Source organism: Caenorhabditis remanei, chromosome V (genome assembly GCF_010183535.1).
Source record: "Caenorhabditis remanei strain PX506 chromosome V, whole genome shotgun sequence".
In the NCBI taxonomy this organism is placed as follows: domain Eukaryota; kingdom Metazoa; phylum Nematoda; class Chromadorea; order Rhabditida; family Rhabditidae; genus Caenorhabditis; species Caenorhabditis remanei.
Genome location: NC_071332.1, coordinates 4102699 through 4124741, shown reverse-complemented (window position 1 = coordinate 4124741; position 22043 = coordinate 4102699). Strand labels below are relative to the sequence as shown.

The window sequence follows — 22043 nt, the reverse complement described above, 5'->3', positions numbered from 1 at the left end:
ATTTCGTTCCCCAGACTTCCCTTATCAACGATCTCTTTCTAGTCGTTATCTTTGTTTAAATTCTATACAAAATGGCATCGAAAAAGTTTATTTTTCTTAAAACCTGAAACTTTTCTAGATCTTCCAGACGCAAAAACGGCAAAAAAATCATTTAAAAATAATTTATTTCTAATTACCAGAAGTCAATAATTTAATTTCAAAAATACCCGTATCATTCAAATTTTCAAAAAAGAGTTATAGATCATGCAGCGACTTGAGCCTCCATTTCCAGCGCGTTCTTTTTATTGTCCTCCTCTCCGTCTCGAGTCTGAAATTTTATTTTTTAATTATCTTTTTTTCTCAAATTTTGGATTCCGCCCATCATTAACCAACTTACCCTCACACCACTGACAAACTTCATCAACAAAATGGGCAGGAATATAAGACCGTGCAAAATCGAGAAGTTAATAACAAGGAACACTGTCTTAAAGAAGATTTGCACGATATACGAGTCTACCAGTGTCAGCAACAAAATTCCGAGCACAGTCGAGGAAGCGCCAAGGAAGACCGGCCAACCGAGTGTCTCCAAAGCGGCGACAGCTCTGGTGTGCGAGTTACCGTAACTTTGGGAGAAGGCGTACGCGATATGGGCACTCAAGTCGACGGCGAACCCAATGCACATGATTACTGTGATAATGGAGACACTATCCAAATTGACACCCCAGAAGGACATGAATCCCAACACGCCTACATTGATACTGGCGATCGATAGGACGATAGCAACGGCGCAACGCCATTCAGGAATCATGACCATTGAGACGAGAAGGATGGTTCCTAGATCCATAAACATGTTTTGAAATAGCGAAGGTGTCAACTCCAAGTACTGATCCGCAAACGGGTAGTACTCATGGAACGTTGTCACATTGAACTTCGAATGCTTCTCCGCTATCGCTCGCATCAGTTTACAACTATGCGTGTGATCGGTGGGGGTACGGTAGTTACGGAGTCCCAGCTGGAATCGGAACGCCGTGATCTTCGGTGTCTCCTCGAAACTTGTGTTCGCCCAAACCATATCCATCTGCCATAGTCTCCGCCCACCGGCTACTATCAACCAGTCCCGACACCGCCTGTACCAGTCCTCCGAGCTATTTGGCTTCTGGATGTTCAACTCGTGCACTTCGGTTTCCAGATGAGTCTCATAAGCTCTGAGCCAAATCATTGTGGCATTTGGATTCATTGTATATTGGGTGCCCTCGAAATCTGCCATCATCTCATCGAACCCTTTTCGGGTGTCCGGGTTGAAAAGATCCGGTGGGTTGTTGACGACGACTTGCATCTGGAGACCTTCTCGCCAGAAGGTTTCATCGATGATTTCGTAGAATTTGGAGAGGTAGAAACTCTCACGAACAAGGAGTTTCGGGTCGAGTCCTTCTTTGATGTTCAAGCAGCCTCCGATAGCCAGGGAGATGTAGACAAGGTAGAGGAGCAGAGCGCAGATCTGGAATTTTGGAATTAGGGGCTTTATTTTTCCAGTTGACAACTTTTTGATAGATCTTCACGCTTTCGAGTTATACGGCTGCAAAGTTCGGCTTTGAGGAGCAGAGAAACGAGAGTCTCTGACTTCTCGGAGTCTCTCCTTCATCCGTCTTTCAAGGCGCTTGAGTTTAAAGGCGCATATCTCAAAACCCTGACTAGCTATTAAAAAACTGTCAATTACAAAAATGTAGTACAAAAATCGGGCTACATTTTTGTAGTTGGTAAATTTTCGATAGCTCTTCTAGGCTTTGAGATATGCGACTTTGAAGATAGCCTTGAGGGAGAGGAGACACAGAGAAACGATACTGTCTGACTTCTCTGCGTCACGTCTTCTCAAGCCTTTTAAGACTGTTGAATTCAAAGACGCATATCTCAAAACCCTGACTAGCTATTGAAAAATCGCCAACTTCAAAAAAACGAAAATCGGGCTTCATTTTCTTAATTATCTATTTTTTGCCATTCCTACCACCTTCTGAGATATGCGCCTTTAAAAACTCTAGCTTTTCTGCCCCCTAATGTAACTTTGAAGGCGTATAACTTCAACTACAAAAATAAAGTCAATCTACCCAGTTAACCAAATTTCCAAATCCTAACTCACCTGGGTACTCCTCTGCAAAATGAACGGACCAATGATCTCCCTGAAGATCTTACTGACTAATGTCTCCTCAGCGTTGTGTCCAGGGTCCTAAAACCTCACAGATTTTGGTATCCTATTTATATAAAGAAATATGTACCTCATCATGTTGCTCCAAAGTATGCTCCAACTTCGCCACCATCTCTCCTAACTTTGATTTCTTCTCGCTTCCCTCCTCCTCCACCGGCGTCACCTTCTTACTAACTCGCTTCCTAACCACCTGCCGATTTACCGACCCTGACAACAACCATAATTTCAATTTGCTATTCGTCTTCTCCGGGTCCACCGCCTTCCGGAATAGCAGAGCATGCTGATCGTTCTGCTCCATTTCGGCGGCGTATGCCAGGACTGGACCAAGGAATATAATTTGATAGACGTAGCAGAAGAAACATTGGACCGCCGTGTACATACAGAACATTTGGACACCGGGTAGCGTTGTGTAGCATCCAACAGCGAAGGTGGTCTGGAATTGGTCAAATTCTGAACATTTAGAGCCAGAAATCGAATCGATAGCTTGAAAAATGAGAAAGTTACATTGTTTCGAAATTTTTCGGCCGATTTGGACATTGTGACAACAAAACTTACAGTTTTAAAATCACCGTTTCAAGAGCTTTCAGAAAAGTATAATCATGAGGGTCCCACCACGAAAACTACAGTAATCCAGAACTGCAAGTCAGGTTCTCTACCGTAACTCTGTCAGTTTGAAGTGGAAATTCTGAACATTTTGAGGCGGAAATCAAATTTATAACTTGAAAAATGAGAAAGTTACAGGGTTTTGAAGATTTTCGAAGCTTTCGAAAATCTTGAATCCACAAAAAGGACCGTGACTTGGCCGGTTTTGCCTTTGTGACAACAAAACTTACAGTTTTGAAATCACTGTTTCAAGAGCTTTCAGAAAAGTGTAATCATGATGGTCCCACCACGAAAACTACAGTAACCCAGAACTGCAAGTCACGTTTTCTACCGTAACCTGGCCGGTTTTGGCATTGTGACAATTAGACTTACAGTTTTGAAATCACCGTTTCAAGAGCTTTCAGAAAAATATAACCATGAGGCCCCACCACGAAAACTACAGTAACCCAGATCTGAAAAAATGACTCACTATATCCGTGATAGAGGTGATTGATATCGCCACCGCTGCTTCTGACAGCGTGTGTCCGATTCTCTTCTCCGCTGAATCCTTTGGATTCGTCCTGTGCCATTCTGCAGACATGATGAATAAATCATCGATACCAATGCACAAAATCAGGAATGGAGAGACATTGACGATTGCATTATAAAGACAACCGCACCATAGAATCAACCCGAATGATGTTACAGTAGCCATCACTGGAGTCATCAGACCAGCGGCTGCGACGATAGGCTTACTTCTAACCCAGTCGATCATTACTTGCCCGGCACTATGTCTCCGTAAAACTACAGACACGAGGAAGGAGAATGTGAAGAGAATAGCACAGGTGCCTACGAATTTCGGGGCGAGGGTGTCTGCGACATCTTGAAGACCTTCAGGGAGAGTCATATTGTGATTGACTCCAAACTCGAGGAGCTCTGACACCGGGTTCTCCTTATCCGTTAGCCATTTCGCTAGTTTTCTCCGCCACTCTATTCCATACTCATCCACTTTTCCTTCCCTTGTATTATATGTCAATCGGATGGCAGTGGCGAAATCAAAGTGGCCGTCATCGTCTACCAAATTTGGTGCACCTACTAGAGCGCCGAAATAAATTGGCTCAGTTCCCCGCCAGCCGATTGGGTAGGTGATGTTCACTTGGGTATTGATGATGTCGGATGCAAACTCGGCAAATGGACCGGAGAAGTTACCCCAACGAGTTTTAGGCATTAGCATTGTGATGTGGTCGTTGAGGAAGCACGCCCAGTCGTAGCGCATGCAGAGATCCGTGTAGGCGATCTGGAAGAAGTATGCGTTTATCTCGATATCTTGTAGCGCTATCAAAAAAGTTTCAACTAGTAAAATGAAGCTCACAATCTGTAAAATAATTTTGCAGTTGAATATTTTTCGATAACTTACATAGGTCTTAAGGTATAGGCCTTTAAAGTTAGCTTGATAGATGCAAGAGAGGCAGAGAAACGAGACTGTCTGTGTTCTCTGCGTCTCTCACACTTCACAACTGAACTGGACTGTGTTAACTCCTCAGTATTCAAGTATTCAAGTTCACGGCTTGGCAGTGAGAGAGCGCAGAGAAGTCAGACACTCTAGTTTCTCTGCGCCTCTTCCTCCATAGATTTTCAGGACTCTATCTTTCTGCTGGTTTATCTCATAAACTAAAAGCGCTATCAAAAAGCTATCAATTACAAAAATGAAGCTCGCAATCTGTACAATATTTTTGCAGTTGAAAATTTTTTGATAGCTTTTATAGGTTTCAAGTTATGCGCCTTTAAAGTTAGCTTGTTAGATTAAGGGGAGTGAAGAGAGCGCAGAGAAACGAGACACTCTAGTTTCTCTATGTCTCTCAAATTTGTATACTCTAGATAAATCAATCATTCCCAAAAGATACAATCTCAAGGCTAGATAGCGAGTGAAAGAGCGCAGAGAAGTCTGACACTCTCGTTTCCCTCCCTTTTTTCTCTAGCGCCTCATCAGATCGCTGTCTTCAAAGCCCTGTATCTCGAAATCTTGAATAGCTATCAAACATTTTTCAACTAACAAAATAAAGATCAGATCCTTATCTATCTTTTCATATAAAATTATCACACATTCTTCTCCTATTTCACCCTAAGACACTTCTTCAAACTCAACGTTCACTCACATCATAATGTTTTCCATTGATATCCACCGGCACTGTTAAATTATGTACGATATAATCATTAATCCTTGCCACTTCATCCAAATATCGAATATTCAGAATATTGGGTCTCCCAAAGTCTGGATGCACTTTTCCAGACGCTATCACATCTACGTATCCATGCAAGTCATAACTTTTTCCCGGCCAGAATTTCTCCTCGTCCAGAGGCCAGTGCTCGGTGAGCACTGCTCTTTCATACCGCCACGGTGCGTTTGCAGGGGAGAACACGTATTGTGGATCATTTGTTGTCTAGAAAAGATACATTGATTAGTGGAAAATGGGCGGAGCTTACCTGTTCTGTAAACCAAAGAAATCCAAATGAACAGAAGGTGAGGATGGCGAAAGAGAGGAGTAGGAAGTAGTGGCGGAACTGGAAAATTTGAAAATGAATATCTGGAAAAAAGACTAAAAAACTTACTCTGTGAACTTTCACTCCAACTTCATAAAAAACTTCATGGATTTTGTCATCGAACCAACCCATTTTTGGTTCAACTCATCTGATGTGGGGGAAGGATTCTGGAATCTGGAGTTTGAGGATGGAATACGGCTATTGAAGTTGAGTAAAGCGGTTTAAAGTATATAGGTTTTGTAGAGAATATTGAGGGCTACACTTTCATAGTTGAAGTTTTTTGGATAGCGTTTTTAGTTATCAAGATATGCTCCTTTGAAGGAATGTGCCCCTGAAATTAGAGCTACGGAACTTTAAAGGCGCATATCTCAAAACCTAGAACAGCTATTAAAAAATCGTTAACTACAAAAATATTATACTGATTTAGAGCTATATTTTTGTAATTGACAACTTTTTGATATCTCTGCACAGTTTTGAGATATGCGCCTTTAAAGACTAACACCTACGAGACAAGGGAGAGAGAGAGAGACGCAGAGAAGTCAGACAGACTCGCTTCTCTGTGTCTCCTGATTTTCTCCACTTCGCTTACTAACTCACCCTCATATCTCAAGACCTAGAAGAGTTATCTGAAAATTTCCAACTACAAAAATAAAGATCTAGATTTGATCTACAGAAGAAATTTAATTTCAAAAAGTTTAGACATAACCATAAAGAATCGCATAACTAGCGCTATTTAACTGAACAAACCACCACAAAGAACATAATGACGTGCGTTTTTTTGTATTTTGTTGTAAAGCAGAAAGTGAAAGTTTTATAATGACAGACAGAAAAGCTGAACCTAATGAGTCATTAATTCGGAGAAGTCATTAATTCGGAGAAGAAACTTCTAGAAACTTTCTGAAATTGAAGAAAGTTTCGAATAAAGGAAGCTCAAGAAATCTCCTCTCCAATCAATAAACCGTTACCCCCGATATCCCGAAAACTTTCCGGGAGAATCAGAGAAGAAGAAAAAGAAAAGAAAGAGAGAAGAAGTACGGATTACGAGTGACTACGCGGTGACACAACGCATGTCGGGCCGCGCGCGGACGACGTCTACAGAATAGTGGGGGGAGACCAGTTTCCTTGATCGGAGGATAGAGAAAATGAGAGGGGGGCTTGTTCAATCGTTCGGAATGATAAAGGGGAGGGAAAATAATTTGTAACATTTATTGGATCACAGAGGATAATCTGATATGGAAAAGAGGGAGGGGACGCAGAGAAGCTATCGTCACGGCACACTTCTTACAACCGCGCTCTACCGAAACCAAAGAAAATCGTGAGCGAATTCGAGAGAATCAGAGAAAAAGAGACATTTTTCAAGGGTACTTCGGTGGAGCGCAGTTGTAAGAACTGTGCTGAGTCAATTGAGTGTCTATCTCAAAATCTCTTCACACTTTTGAGATACGGGGCTTCAAAGTTGAAGTTGAGAAAAAGAGGGGATGAAACGCAGAGAAGTGAGAGTGTCTATCTGTCTGTGTCTCTCTGATAGTTTTCGAGACCCGTATCTCAAAAGCGTGAAGAGCTATCAAATAGTTATAAACCAGAGTTGCGCGGAATTCCGACTTCTGACTTCCGACTTCCGGAAATTTTTCCACTTCCGACTTCCGACTTCCGTTTTCAAAATTTTACTTCCGACTTCCGACTTCCGGATTTGAAAAAATCACTTCCGCGCAACTCTGTTATAAACTATCAAAATGTGTGAAATTTTCTGAAGATTATTTTTGTAGTTGACAACTGTTTGATAGCTCTACGCTTTTGAGATACGGGACTTCAAACCCAGGTGTCTCCGAGCAGAGAGGAGGGGGAGACGCAGAGAAGTCAGACACTCTAGCTTCTCTGCGTCTCCCCCTGTTTATATATCGTTGCAATAAGAAACAAAGGTTGAATAAACATCCACTTTTTCAATAAATAATTCATTTTTCTCATGTTGCAAGGGAGTCTGGAGGATTCAAATCCAGATGTTACTTTTTTACATCAGCAAAGAAATGGGAACCTTTTGAAATTTAGCAGTGTGTTCTTCCCATCTGAAATTGCATCAACTCTCTCTTACTCTTTTTCAAATTCCTAGACAAAGACCCAAGTCGCCTCCGGGCACACGACATTCCCACACTTTTTAAGAATTCGTCACGCTTTGCTTCTGAAACTTTTTTCACTCTTTATTGCTTACTTTTTCTTCCTCTTTTTCAATTTTCACCCCTTCTCATATTTATATATTGAAATCTAATACTTTAGTGAAGAGCACCGATCTCTCATTTATGTAATCGTACATCTCAAGTGCTATATTTTTCTCATTTATATGTTATTGTGACTTTTCCAGCAATTATATATATATATATATATATATATATATATATTTAGTTATAGGTTTCAATCATCCCCCCCGCCCAACGTCATTCTTGTTGTTTGTACAGATATTATATGTATCTGAAAGAATTTTTATGTAGTTTCAGATGTAAAAAAAATTTCTAGAATCACATGTTCTAAACATACAATTATTGGTGTATAAAATGAGTGTTCTGGCACAATTCTCATGTTTTTTTCCACCATTTTTGCATTGACCAGTCGGTTCACGTCGCCTAACGGCGACCAAACCTCCTTCTCAACACCACCCTTCCAGGTTACAGTAAATCGTTATTAATCCGGAAACGGACGACACGTTTCGAATCTTCTTTTTTCTATATTTGAATATAAGAAAAAATATTTCCCATCCCCACATGGGTTTGATCCAGCTGACTACAACGTTGCCGAACTTGACAGTACGGGTTCCTGAACGCACCGATCTTCGCCATTTGAAATTCGAACTTAGATTTGGAGTATAGCCCTCACAATATGAACAAATTTGATTCACCCTTCTGGTGTAGTGAAGATTAGGCTGCGCATCAGTAGTAGCTACTCCGAAAAGAGCTTCTTTCTTCTCGCCGTCACATCATCGGGCTTTTCTGATCGTCTGGTAGCTGCCTGGGAAGCTACTGAAGCCCTTCTAGATCATCTTAGGACTCTTTTTCACTGCTGCTTCCAATTTTTTGGTGTTGGTTTTGAATCAGCAGCTTTATTTTTCAGTAAAAGTTGATATCTCTCTCTCTCTCTAAAGCGAGGTTATGCGTTTTTTCTTAAACTCTACGCTCATATCTGAATCCGAGCCAAGCTTGTCAAAAAGGCCGTTGGGCGATTTTATATCTATGCCCCCAGCCATGGAAAATTTTCGTTTCTTCAGGCGGCCTTGTAGAGGACCAAAAGATTAGCCGATATGCAAAAATTCCGCCCATTTGTTTAATACGCGGTCTTGACGGCCCTGAAAGCCCCGGCGGGCCGTACGGCACCCTTGATCCAAGCTGATATCCCTACTACATTCATCTCGTCTCTTTCTGCCGATAGGTCAACAACATTTGCTATGGATTCCGAGGAATCTCAAGTCCGGATAGCAGTCTACCGACGCTTGTGTCATGAGTTGAATGTCCTGTATCTCATCAATTCCTCCGAGCTTCAATCTCCCATCCGATTGCTCCAACACACCTTCACCGGAAAGAGGAGAAATAGCACCATAATCATCCACTAAATTGTCGGTAGGAACGGTAGTAAAGCCATGAAAGAAATAGGAAAATGATAGTTATCAGCAGTTCAAAAGAATGGGATTTATGTGTTCCCATGTATGAACTTCACACAACTTTCACTGTATTTTACACGAAAAAGTAGGCTAAAACCGTGGTAAGAAGAAGAAGGGAAATGCAAGCCAGATTGGCTATTAATACTTTTTAAAATGTGGTTGGAATCCTCTACTTTTCTGAATCATATGATACCAAAACCAAAAGACTACACTACCACTATCCAATAATACCAAAACATCTTTCACGTCATCCCTTTTTAGAACGCGGCCCGTATTTTTTCTCATTGGTAACAGACAACACGTTCGGAAATCTCTATTTTTTCCGAATCTATCAAAAAGTTCAAAAAATGATTCATCGCCCCGCGATCGAACTAAAAACTAACTGTAGTCAACGACGCATAACTTGCCAGATCGGACGCGGCGACACGCCGGCAATCACCACGCGGCACACAGAAAATGCAAGCCGAAGAAAGGAAAGAAATGACGACGCTAAGGCCGACAGTTACACGCCAATTTTTCCGTTTTTCATTCCCCTATGCTTTATCAGTGTTTCTGGCTCAGAAGACGTCACTTTGAGTATTTTGAAAAAAGAAAAAAACGGGCATCATGCGGGGGAAATTTCTGATCTTTTGGTCCAACTTCGAAGAAAATCGGTCCAGTAGGAAGGGCTGTAGGATAGGCGACACACACACAAACATACAGAATCTGGTGTTTGTTAATAGTAAAGATTTCGGATAAGAGAAGGTGCGTGTGGATTTACGGGAGTACCTGTTCTTTACGGGATGTTAGTTTCGGTTTACAGAGGTTAATGTGGATTTACTGCGAGTAAGTTTGAATTTACGTGGTCTCAGTTTAGGTTTACAGAGGTTAGTGTGGATTTACGGGATGTTAGTTTTGGTTTACAGAGGTTAGTGTCGATTTACTGGGCTCTGTAGATTTACGAGAAATCTGAATCGATTTACTGGGTTCAGTGTCGATTTACTGGGTTCAGTGTAGATTTACTGTAATTTTTTCAATTAATACCCGTGTATCTCGGTTCATTCTTGTCCCTGAAAAGTCTGTACCAAGTTTTTTTTGTTATTTCCCGCTACCGGTAATATTAAACCTGTCGGATCCTCTATTTGCTCTCTGGGATAAGTTTCAATAGCCAAAAAGTTGACACATCGAAACGAAAATAGATTTTTGTTAAAGTTAAATAAACCCAGTAACAATTGGAACAATGCCAGCCACCTGAGCTCTCGTTCCCATATAAAATAATAAAATGCTGACATCATTATGCACTTTTATCTATTCCCCACGCAAAGTTTCAATTTTTTCAATAAAAAAAGAAAAAAACGCTTGTCCCTAAACTATCGACTAGACTTTTCCATTATGTACAAACATCAATGCAAAAAAAAATCCAGCACTATAATCTATTCCTCTCTGGAAACCTTAGTTTGCGATTATACTAATAAGGTTAATCCAAATCCTTTAAGATTTCTGGATTCTGTAATCTCCCGGAGCGTCACAACGTATGTGTATCAACAAAACAACAAAAAAAGTAGCGCGACTTAGGAAAAAGACCATTGAGTTTTTTGTTCAAAGTAGTGTATCTCGGTTCAATTTCATCCCAGAAAAATTTTGAATACAGATTCAGATGCCTGACGTCTTCAGCTTCCGGAAAATACTACATATATTTTGAAAATTCCAGAGCAATACAATTTTCAACCACAGCCTAACAATATGAATTTCAGTCAGTTTAACACGTTGAGCCAAAATCTCAAATAGCTCAGCAAGAACAGGTCCTAGAAAAATTTTGAATAGAAATTCAGAATTCTCGGGTTTTTAGCTTTTTGATAACATAAAATATCTTTCAGAAAACTTAAACCTGTCCATGTCTTGACCACCGTTTAGCCAACTATATTTCCACTTGTATGGCATTCTCAAACGGAAGGTCACGTATCTCATCAAGAACGCTTCCTAGAAAAATTTTGCAAGCAGATTCAGAATCCTGACGTCTTCACCTTTCTGGCTATATAAAATTCCCTCTGAAAATTTCAATTCAACCCAACTTTCTACCACAATTTAAGAGTCTAAGTTTCAGTCGGTTGAATATTTTGAGTCAAAATCTCATATTGCTCAGCAAGAATTTAAGCCAATTTTAGTCAAGGACAGATTTCAGACTAAATCTGAAATTTCTATCCAACCTAATTTTCTACCACAGTCTTGAATCCTGACGTCTTACCCTTTCCAATCATCTCGATTTCGGTTCCCGGTAGAGTTGTACGGAATGCCATTTTTCAGTTTGCGGAATCCGGAATCCGGAACCGGAATGAGATTTTACATTTTCCGGAATACGGAATCCCGAACCGGAATCCAATTTTCGAAATCCGGAATCCGGAATCCGGAATCGGAATGCCAAAAAACCCGGAATTTCGGAATCCGGAATCCGGACAACTCTGGTTCCCGTGTTATATTTTAAAAGTTCCTTGACACAAAAATTTTCTAGTTCACCTCACCACAGTGATATTTGAGTGATCATTTTCATACTTTCTGTAAGCAGATTCAGAATCTTCTTGCCTCCATTGCCCATTTATACCCAATCACCTCCATATACAATATCAAAAGTCTTTTCCCACTTGTCACGTTCCATCTCCTACACAACTTGACCACTACAAATCATCCGGAGCCCCCCCCCTCGTCTTTTCTCTCGAAAAGTGGATTAACCATTTCTCTGTGTCTCTCCTCATCACACACTCTCTCTCTCCTCTTCTTCCCGTTTTCCGCATCCGTTGGCCCGTTGCTTTTCATCGCCACTTTGCGTCGTCGGGTCCATATTTTCTATTCTTGTTCTTCCTGTGCTCACTGACCTTTTCAGTTCTTTTTGTGTGTTGAAGAATCCTTTTGGGATTTTCAGATTTTCAGAAATGTATACTGTAACGCACTTTATGTTGTGCCATTTCTTTGTTCTGAAATTTCAAAAACTTTTCAAAAAATATGCACATATTTAATTAAGGCAGAAGGGTTACATCCCGTTCTTTACCCATTTTCTTCATTCTTTGAAGTTTTTCTTTCTAGTCCAAATAGGAGTACAAATTTAGTGAGTAATCTCTGAACAACTGAAGTAAAATAGGGAGAGAGAGAATAAAAGTTTTTGACATTCTCAAGAGAGTTGCGCGAGGCGGAATACATATAATTGTTGGGTAGCAAGGGAGAGTGAGAGAGCAAAGTTCTCTCCTTTAGTTTTACACCGAAACTTTCATATGAGAAATGTCGGATAGATATTAAAATTTTGCAATTCAATTTAGCCTTTGCTCTGTGGTGAAATTGAGTGTTAGATGTTATGCAAATTGCAAATTCTCATATGGGAATTGTAGATCAAACATATTTCTTCATTTTTGCAGATGACAACTTTTTGATAGCTCTTTATGCTTTTGAGATATGGGACTTTGAAAATGGCCTGCCGAGAGGCGAGAGAGTGAGACGCAGAGAAGCTAGAGTGTCTGACTGTCTGCGTCTCTGCTGTAAAACAACTTATCTTCAAACTGGCATATCTCGAAAGCTTGCAAAGTTATCAAAAAGTTGTCAACTACAAAAATATTATTCAGATTTAGATCTTCATGTTTGTAGTTGACAGCTTTTCGATAGCTCTTCACACCTTTGAGATACGGTCGCTCAAAATTACTCAGTGAGAAGAAGAGACGCAGAGAAGTCAGACACTCTCGCTTCTCTGCGCTCTCTCAGTCAATCCCCTTAAGAATCTTTCTTCAAAGGCGCATATCTTGAAACCTATAAAAAAGATTTGATCTACCCGAAAACAAAAAAAAATAGAAGATATGAACATAATGAACGTATGATCTGATATGGTGGCATGTGATTTTTTTTCATATCATTATTTGTTTCTTTTATTTGGAAAAAATTTCCGATGGAATGTTTCTTTTTCTCTTTCTACGGGGAACATCTAGCTATCTCATTTCTCGAATGATAAGTTTTCACACTTATATATTCCGTTTGCCAACATTTTTTGTTTTCACAGTCCCCTTTTTTTCAGTTTTCTAAAACAAATTTCAGTTTGCAAAGATATGACTACGTATACACACTATGATCATTTTTCACGCATCTATAGCTGATTTTAATGAGTTTTAATAAGAAAGTACGCATCAGGGATTTTGATTTCAAGGTTACAGTATGGTGCTTGCCGCTGACGTAGAAAGAGTGGGATCTAGAGGTATGCGTAGTTCGCATAAGTTTTGTACATATAGTAAGCAACGCAAGACTTTTATACTCAACTACTAGTTTATTAGTTACTCAAATGTTACAAGAGAATGGGTTAAAACAAGTTACATGGAGAAAGAGGGACTGGTGCAAGTTCACCCGTAAGAACTGCCAAGAGAAAGGGAATTCTCAGCTTATATAGTGGTGAAAAGGGGGCGGAGTTAGTAAATCCATAGGTTGGCGCCATGGCGGTTGAGCGCCAGGTCAAACAGTCCTCGTGGTGGCGGAGTGTCGTTGTGGCGGTGGCGGCGAGAGAGCGTTGGCGACGAGAGAGGCAGCAGACACGACGACGGCGGCGATGACAGTTGCAGGCCTAGGAATTGTGGCGACGAGACTGTGAGCGGAGGCGAGCAGTTTCGACGCGAAATTATTGACTTCTGAAAGTGTCAAATTTGGTGAAACAACTGTGGGCTTTAGACAAAGAGCCGAGCAGGCCTAAGGGATTCATCCGAATACCTTACAATATGACTGAAAAGCTGAAGACGTGAGGATTCTGAATCTGTTTAAATAGTTTTTGGCAGGTCGGGTTAGAGCCGAGATACATGATCATTTTTACCTAGATTGAGATTTTTGTGGATTTTTGACATAGAAATATTTCGAAACCAGATTTTGAATCCTGATGGTTTTAACTTTCTATTAAAACAACTTTTCCTTCAGACAAAGTATTTTTAGGACACGGAATTTTCAATTTTCAGTCAAAATTTCAGGTTTTTTTGTTAGAAAACTTCATAACTTGGTTCATCCCCCTCTATCCAAAATTTGAAAACGGATTCAGAATCCTCAAGTCTTCAGCTTTTCAGTAGAATGCAGAAGACGCGAGGATTTAGAATCCATGTTGAAGTTTTGCAATGTTTTCCTAATTTCGATCCACGCTTTTGTCTAAAAGCCCGACATTTCGCTTCATTTAACGTTTGACTCAAAATTCCAAACGGATTCAGAATCCACACGTCTTCGTGACCCATTTTATAAATACTCAATTAACAAATACACAATTTTTAATTTTACGGATATCAAAATGATAGAATTTTCGAATTTCTAAAAGGTCAACACACCATCATTGATAACTTTAAAACGTAAAAACCCGAAAATCCGTGAAACCCGTAAATTTTCCATATTTTTTTACATGTATTTCCCTCAAAAACCTTTGAAAACTACAAAAAATCAGTCTAGAGAATTTTTTTTCAACAAAAATCGGAAATATTTCGAAAAAAATTTTTTCAGCACTGAATTTCCGGGCGGACTGGGCCGTTTTTTGTTGATTTTTCGGCCCAACCTAGCCCGGCCCGTTGCAAGTCTGTTTAAAACCTTCTCCAAAGACCAAACCTCCCCGATCCGTTGTGTTTCTTTCTTTCGTTCACCGCTCAAGTTGTTTTCTCTCAACAAAAGTGTAAACACTAGGAGGCCCTCGAGTTCTTGTCAATTTTTTATTTTTTGAAGTTTTTTGAAAAGCGTGTGAACATGACACGGTCTCTAATTATTTGAAAAGAGCTCCTTCTTCTCACATTCATATATTTTCTATGGCTACAAAGAAAAGCTCTTGCAAAAAGCGCCTAAGCCCCGCCCCATCAGCAGTTTCCTCCTTTTCATAATCCCTATTCAAATTTCCTCTCCATATGACGCCAAGGATTATCTTTTTGAGCAACAAAAATGTGTTCAAGTCTTTCAGCTTTCAATGATAACATATCATGTTCTAGACACGTGTACTTTAGACGCAGACGTGTGAATTGGTGTCAGTTGTCTCTCCCTTCATCTGATTACTACTACCTTCCTACCAATCTATTTCACTTTCATCCAGATATTGTTTTGCTCGCCGAGCACCTTTTTTCTTTTCTTTTCTTTCTTTTTATACGAAAAGTCGCTTTTTCTTGTTATGATGTATTCACATATCTCTCTGTGTGTTTTGTGTCTCCATTCGTCATCAGTGACCATTAGCTTTTGGCGCCGCCCATTTTAGAGAATTCAGACAAATAAGGGCTCGTTAATCTACTAAGGGTGTTCAAAGACTAGTTGATTGGTGTATTTACAACTTTAATGGCAACTTTTTTGGCTATTTTTAGGTGACGAAATGGGTTCTGAGGAAGGGGCGGAGCTTAGAAGCTAGAATTTTGGAGATAGGGTACCGGAGCCTGGTTTAGGGTCGAGACTAACGGCCTAGAGCCAAATCTCAAAGTTTTTTGCACTCTGAATTTTCTAAAATCCCTCAATCCTCCTAAACTGCACCCCTAAGAACCCGAAAAATGCTCTAAATACCGCGCTTTCCGTCAAAAACCCTCGTGTTCCCCAGTGAATGTAGACACCGCCACCACTGCACGAAATCTACCGGGGTTCGATCCCCACCTGGGGTCAAACTTTTTTTGTTTTTTGTATTTTGATGTTATTTGGACATCCGGCTGCCTGGACACACAGATTAACCAAAAACCATTGGAAAATTGCACTAAATCCCGCCTGAGACCTATGATCAGTCTGACGGTGCTCATGTATTTTGGCTCACAGATTCAGAATCTAGCGCGTAAAGTGCATATATGTATAAAATGTCTCCAGAATATACTACGGCTATTTGCTCAGACTGAATACATAGATCCTCTATCCCTTTTCTTTTCACTACTTTACCATTCCGGAAGCGTTTTCAGCGCCGTCCTAATTGACCTGATTACATTGTATATCTCATTTTAAGAAGCTTCTTATTATAGCTTTTTGTTGCTGCATTAACTGACATCATTGCCTAAAACGAAACTTGTGGTTCCTTTCATTTTATACTTCATTTTTAACCGAAAAATCGTCTTGCTTTGAAGCTTTTCCCTGAAGTCTGGAATTACTAAATTTTTATGAAATTATATTATTTGAATAGCTCATATCTAGACCTTTAATTTTGTAGTTGACTACTTTTTGATAGCTTCTCACGCTTTTGAGATATGAATCTTTAAGGACTGCAACCTATCCGGCCATAGGAAGCGAGAGAGGGGAGACGCAGAGCAGCTAGACACCCTCCTCTTTTCGCACACTCTCTCGCCCGCTCAATAATTGCTATGTTTGAAGGCTCATAACTGAAAAACGTGAATAGCTATCAAAAAGTTGGCAACTACAAAAATGAAGCACTAGGTTTGATCTACACAACCTATATAATTTTGAACACTTTAGACATCAATTAAAATCAGGACAATCTGTCAAACTTCTACAGATGACGAGAGAACATTTTCTTATTCTAACATCACTGGAACATGCGGTTCTTTTTTTATATATAGGAAAGAATAGAAATTTAATATTCATAGCGATCTCTAACAAAGGTAAAGTGTAATAGAACAACTCAATTACTCATTTTTATGGCGTTCTAAGAAAAAACGGGAATTTTTAACAGCAATTTTCACATTTTATGTTCGCCAGGAAGGGAGATCAAAACAGGGTAATTCCATTCCAACCAAATGTGTTTTCCCCGTTTTTTTCTCTTTTCTAGTTCCAGTAAGTGACTCAATTACTCGAGAACTAACTGATGAGAAGGCCGGGGGTCCAAATTGAGTGGGAGGGGGGACAGACAAAAAGTTGATTCATTTTTCCCTCATTATGTTAGTTGTCAATTGCACATTTAGTCTTTCCATCTCCTTATGTCATTTGCATATTCCTTCTCATTTTTCCTTTTTTTTTCTGCCCCTCATAACCGCTTGTGCTCGTCAAAACAACGCGTCATCATTGTTTTTTATCATTTTTTGTCAAAAAGTTAGAAACAAATTCTGATATCTGTCTTTGAACCAATGAATACTCGGGTTTAGTTTTAGAAATTAGAAATTCCGAGCACTACTCGTGAGGAGAACATCTTTGAACTTTAGGAAAAGAAAACTTTTTGAGAAAACAAGACGGCCTACAACAAAAAACAATGTATGTAAGTCAAGAATCAACAAAAAAAAGCAAAAAGTTGTTGAAACGCCATCGTTCTTGCGAATCACTGAAAACGGTGAAAGCTGCCAAACTGCCAAACTTTGAAGATGTGCCACGCCCGCTCCTATTATTTTACCACTCCAAATTTATATTCATTGTGTAGATCAAAGCTAGGACAACATTTTTGTAGTTGACAACTTTTTGATAGCTATTCACGCTTTTGAGATATGAGCGTTTAAAGATCGGTTGTCTAACGACGAGGCCTGTAGAGAGACGCAGAGGATTCAGACACTCTCGCTTCTCTGCGCTCCCTCCTTTCTCTTCCTTTAAAGACGTCTGGGTTTAAAGGCTCATATCTCAAAATATTCAAAAACTATTAAAAAATGGTCAACTACAAAATTGGAGGTCTAGATGTGAGCTATTCAAAAAATAAAATTTTATAAAAATTAAGTAGTTCCAGACTTCAGGAAAACGTTCTAAAGTTAAAGTAACCTGTTCTAAAATTAGAAAATTGTTCTCAAAATAAACGAGACCACCTCTATAAATATAAAATGAAAGGGACCACATGTTTCGTTTTAGGCTATGATGTCAGTATATGCAGCAACAAAAAAACTATAATAAGAAGCTTCTTAAGATGAGATATACAATGTAATCAGGTCAATTAGGACGGGAAGTAAGCAACATTTCCGGAGATGGTCAAGTAGTAAAAAGAAAAGGGATAGAGGATCTATGTATTCTGTCGGAGCACACAGCCATAGATTCTGAATCCCTGAGTCCTGAGTTCAGAATCAGGAACCTTGGCACAGGATTTAAAAGAGGGGTCTTAGTGGTGGCTGTGGAGAACCCATGATTTAAAGATCAGGAGGTTTTAGATGAAGAATTGAGGGTTCAAAATGAATTATTTATTCATAGAGTTGAGTTAAAAGTTCATGAACTTACAAGGGAAGTACTCGAAGTGTCCTCTCTCAAACAACTCAAGAATTTGGTCCCTGGTACTTTCGAGGCTGTAGATTCCGAATCTGAAATAAAATTCTGCTAAATGTCTCTGTGAACCAAGTTATGAGCCGTCAAACTTTCCCTATGATTAAGCATTTTTTGCGTGACACGCGGTCTGCCGGAATGTCTACCCGAACATATCCTCCAATTTTCCAATCATCGGTGGTTCAGGGGTTGTGGGCGCGTCTTGTAGTCGAAAGGCTGTGGGTTCGTCTCCCTTGCAATGCAAAATTTTTTTCAATTTTTTATTGCATTTTTTGTGGCTCCATATCTGGCTCCCAGATGGTTTTTCAGTAATTTGTTTATGCACTCGGTGAAGATGTGATCAAAATCAAGCGATTTAGCAAATGAAAGCAACAACTTTTTTTTGAGTCCCAACTCCACTTTTCTCCACCAAGTGACTGCGAAAAATTTTCGAAAAATTTGTTGAAATTTTTTCTTCAATTACTTGTTTGTTTTCCATTCCATACTTTATTCATGCATTTATGTTCTGCAAGTTTTGTACTATTACGTCAAGAACTGGAAAATATGGTACATAAGCCACTGGGTTCTATCTATTGAATGGGAAGAAAGCCAAAAAACACAAAAAATGCAATAAAAAATTGAAAAAAATTTTGCATTGCAAGGGAGACGAACCCACAGCCTTTCGACTACAAGACGCGCCCACAACCCCTGAACCACCGATGATTGGAAAATTGGAGGATATGTTCGGGTAGACATTCCGGCAGACCGCGTGTCACGCAAAAAATGCTTAATCATAGGGAAAGTTTGACGGCTCATAACTTGGTTCACAGAGACATTTAGCAGAATTTTATTTCAGATTCGGAATCTACAGCCTCGAAAGTACCAGGGACCAAATTCTTGGGTTGTTTGAGAGAGGACACTTCGAGTACTTCCCTTGTTAGAATTTTAGGTTCTCAGTTAGGAATCCAGATTGAAGGATTCAAACCCCTGTACTCAAAGTTCAGGATCTAGGGTATAAACTTTTGGAAGCGTGGAAGGGTAGATAGGATCTTATTAGTTGAGTTTAGATTTTGAAAACAGTCGCTTCATTTCTTAAATTTGAAATTCTGAGACCAATTCCAAGACCACAACCTGAAGATTCAGAGAACTAAGCTTCTCCATCACTATCCTTTGCCTTCGCTATCCTTTACCATTACCATCACTATCCTTTATTTGAAATTCGTTCTTACATTCCGATTTTTAGATTTCGGTTCAGTTTATGATTTGTGAAGTTTATTCGGACCGCCTTGAACTGCCATACTGTATGAATGTCTTTACGTATCCTATCACGTAGGGTACGTAGATCAAACCGAGGACTCTACTTTTGTGTTCGCACTATTTCTCCACTAATCCCCTTTTTCCTAAGACTGAAACCTTTCGTCATGTTGTTTACTAAGTCACAATGGCTTCCGCTTCAACACTTTTTTAGCAAACTGATAATCAGTGAAGAGTCACTGCCCTTTGACGTACACTAAAAAAATTTTCAGAGCGTAAACTGAACACGACTCCCTAAAATGTCGTCATCCCCTTACCCAACTTATTTCCGGCCCGAACCTAGTTCATATCCGTTTCCGTTTGTCAGACACGGATATCACCTCGAAATTGAATTTCTCAGTAATCGTTTTCCCGTCTCAAGTTGGACAAAACAAATTGAGCAAGAGGACGGAAATGAGCTAGAAAAACAAAAAGTTCAAAGAAAGATCGAATTATAAAACAGCAATTAAAGTTAGACGAACTTTTTTTTCCTTTGAGATATAAACAGCTTTTCTCTTTTTCTGAAAAATTGCAGTCAACACACGAAAAAATGTGGTTATGCTAGGAGTAGTTAAGTGGAATAATATTATTGAGTATGGGAATAAGAGGATAGGTTCCTTTTTGCCAAACATAAGAAAAAATTTAAAGAAAAATGATGTGGCAGGGGAATCGGAGTAGAGGAGAACAATATGGTTTCTGACGCATGAAACATGAGGAGGGGGGGGGGTCATAAAATTTTAATAGGCATTCGAAAAAAGAGAGAAATGGATATGAGATGGGGATGAGAACTTTTAAAGTTTAGTTCTATGTTGGTTTTGTTTGGTGGTCGAGTAAAGGGAAAAAAGTTGGTTACTGTAGATTTGAATAAAGAACAAAAAAGTGGTGTAGGCTTAGGCTTAGGTAACCTTTAGGCTTAGTCTTTAACGATAAACCATCTAAAAATCGCCCAAGTTTGAGGTTCCGTCACAAGGCCAGTTTATGTCCGATTTGAAAAGATCTTAAATTTACCAATTTTTCAAATCTAGAACTCTATTTTTGCCTTTGAAATTAGCGGTAGGGAGAGAGACCCAGAGAAACGAAAATGTATGACTGTTTGCGTCTTTAAAATGTTTTATCTCAAAATATATCACTCATCAATGCCCCAAAATTATATTCGTTGTGTAGATCAAGTTCATATGTCTATTACTTGTAGTTGACAATTTTTCGATAGCTCTTCACGCTTTTGAGTTGTGACCGCTCAAAGTCAGGCCGTAGAATGAGGAGACGCAGAGATGCCAGACACTCTAGCTTCTCTGCGTCTCTCCCACTTTTTTCCTATTTTTAAACGCTCATATATCAGAATTCAGAATTGCTATCAAAAAACTTTCAACTGCAAAAATATAGAGCTGAAAATTTAGAAAATTTTTGATATTTCAATATCAGGCATTATCGGGCATTTTTCGTCCCTTCTTCTTAAACTTCCTCATATCCCTATCACATGTTCCCCTGATATTAACATTTTTGTTTTTTCTCATATATAATCACATTATCCCCAAATCCTTCCTCCCAAGAGTGCTGATAGCCTTAAGTTAGCTTATCCCGGGATAACATTTTTTTTTCGGATTTTCAGATTTTCAAAAATTCTGAAAATCTTGCTTGTGTGGGAGAGATTCGATATTTTGGACAGTATCTCATAACAGATCAAGTTTTTCTGAACCCTTTTCCGGATTACATGACGATTTGTTTTGACTTTTTTTGACGGTTTAGCAATTCTAATTTCTTTTCACCTCGGGTTGTTTTTCTGAGAGATGAGGAGATATTATTATGTAGGTTATGTGACACTTTTTGCATAATCAGGAAGTAGACATGAGAGAGTGTTGTCTGGAGAGAAAGGAATAGGAGAATTGCAGGAGTTGTTCAGAAACATTTTGAGATCCTTGGTGACCGGAGCCTTAAGGATAACTTCTGGAAACCGTGTGGAAGATTTTTGATGCCATTTGGGGAAAAGGACCGTACAGAAAAGATCTGTAGAAACCTTCTCTGTGAGAACCCTGAAGGGTCCTTCTGGAACAGTTTCACGTCCTGGGGACCTCAAAGAAGTCATTCTGAGATTCTTTTCAGGTTTTTCTAGAAACACTGTGAGATATTGTAAATAGAAGCGCGAGCCTTCTGAGAACCGTCTTCTTGAAGCCTCACAAAAACATGGGGCAGTTTTCTGAAAGACCTTTGTGAGCCTATAAGCTTCATGGGAGCCTAATACAAACTTCCGGTAACTTTGCTCCAAAACTTTGTGGTAGAGTCCTAGGATGAGCCTGATGGGATCTAATGGAAACATGACTTGAGCCTTTTGAGAGCCTTAAAGAGCCTACTGAAAGCTATTTGGAAGTTTTTTGAAAACTATTTAAAAGGCGAACTTCCTAGTAGAAACTTACTGTATTTCCCAGAAAACAAACGCACCAAAGACGAGATTTTAGACGTTTCTGAGCCGATTTAAGTGAAATTGAAAAAAGCGTCAACGGCACCCCAGCCTAGCGACTTATGGGCATGTCGATCAGTTTCTATGCGTATTTTGGACGACTCGGGAACAATTTTTATGTTGAAAAGTCTTAGGAGCGCCTCCTGGGATCATTCCGGAAGTTTTCCCGTAGACAACCTTACCCAAACTTTTTGTCCCTTCAACCACTTTCCTTTTAAGACAAAACCAGAGATCTCTTCTACTCTCCCAAAAAACTATAAAAAAAG

At 39.5% G+C, this 22043-nt stretch overlaps 1 protein-coding gene across 1 annotated transcript; it reads right to left on the bottom strand.

Moving 5' to 3' along the window:
• Positions 1-241: 241 nt before the first annotated feature.
• Positions 242-5434, bottom strand: GCK72_017156 (uncharacterized protein; the record flags this gene model as incomplete). The annotated part of the gene is made up of 8 exons (XM_053731921.1): positions 242-307; positions 377-1477; positions 2114-2200; positions 2250-2612; positions 3252-4058; positions 4918-5202; positions 5246-5323; positions 5372-5434. The coding sequence occupies 8 exons, from the start codon at positions 5432-5434 to the stop codon at positions 242-244; spliced, it is 2850 nt and encodes a 949-aa protein (XP_053580834.1).
• Between the last annotated feature and the right edge of the window lie 16609 nt (positions 5435-22043).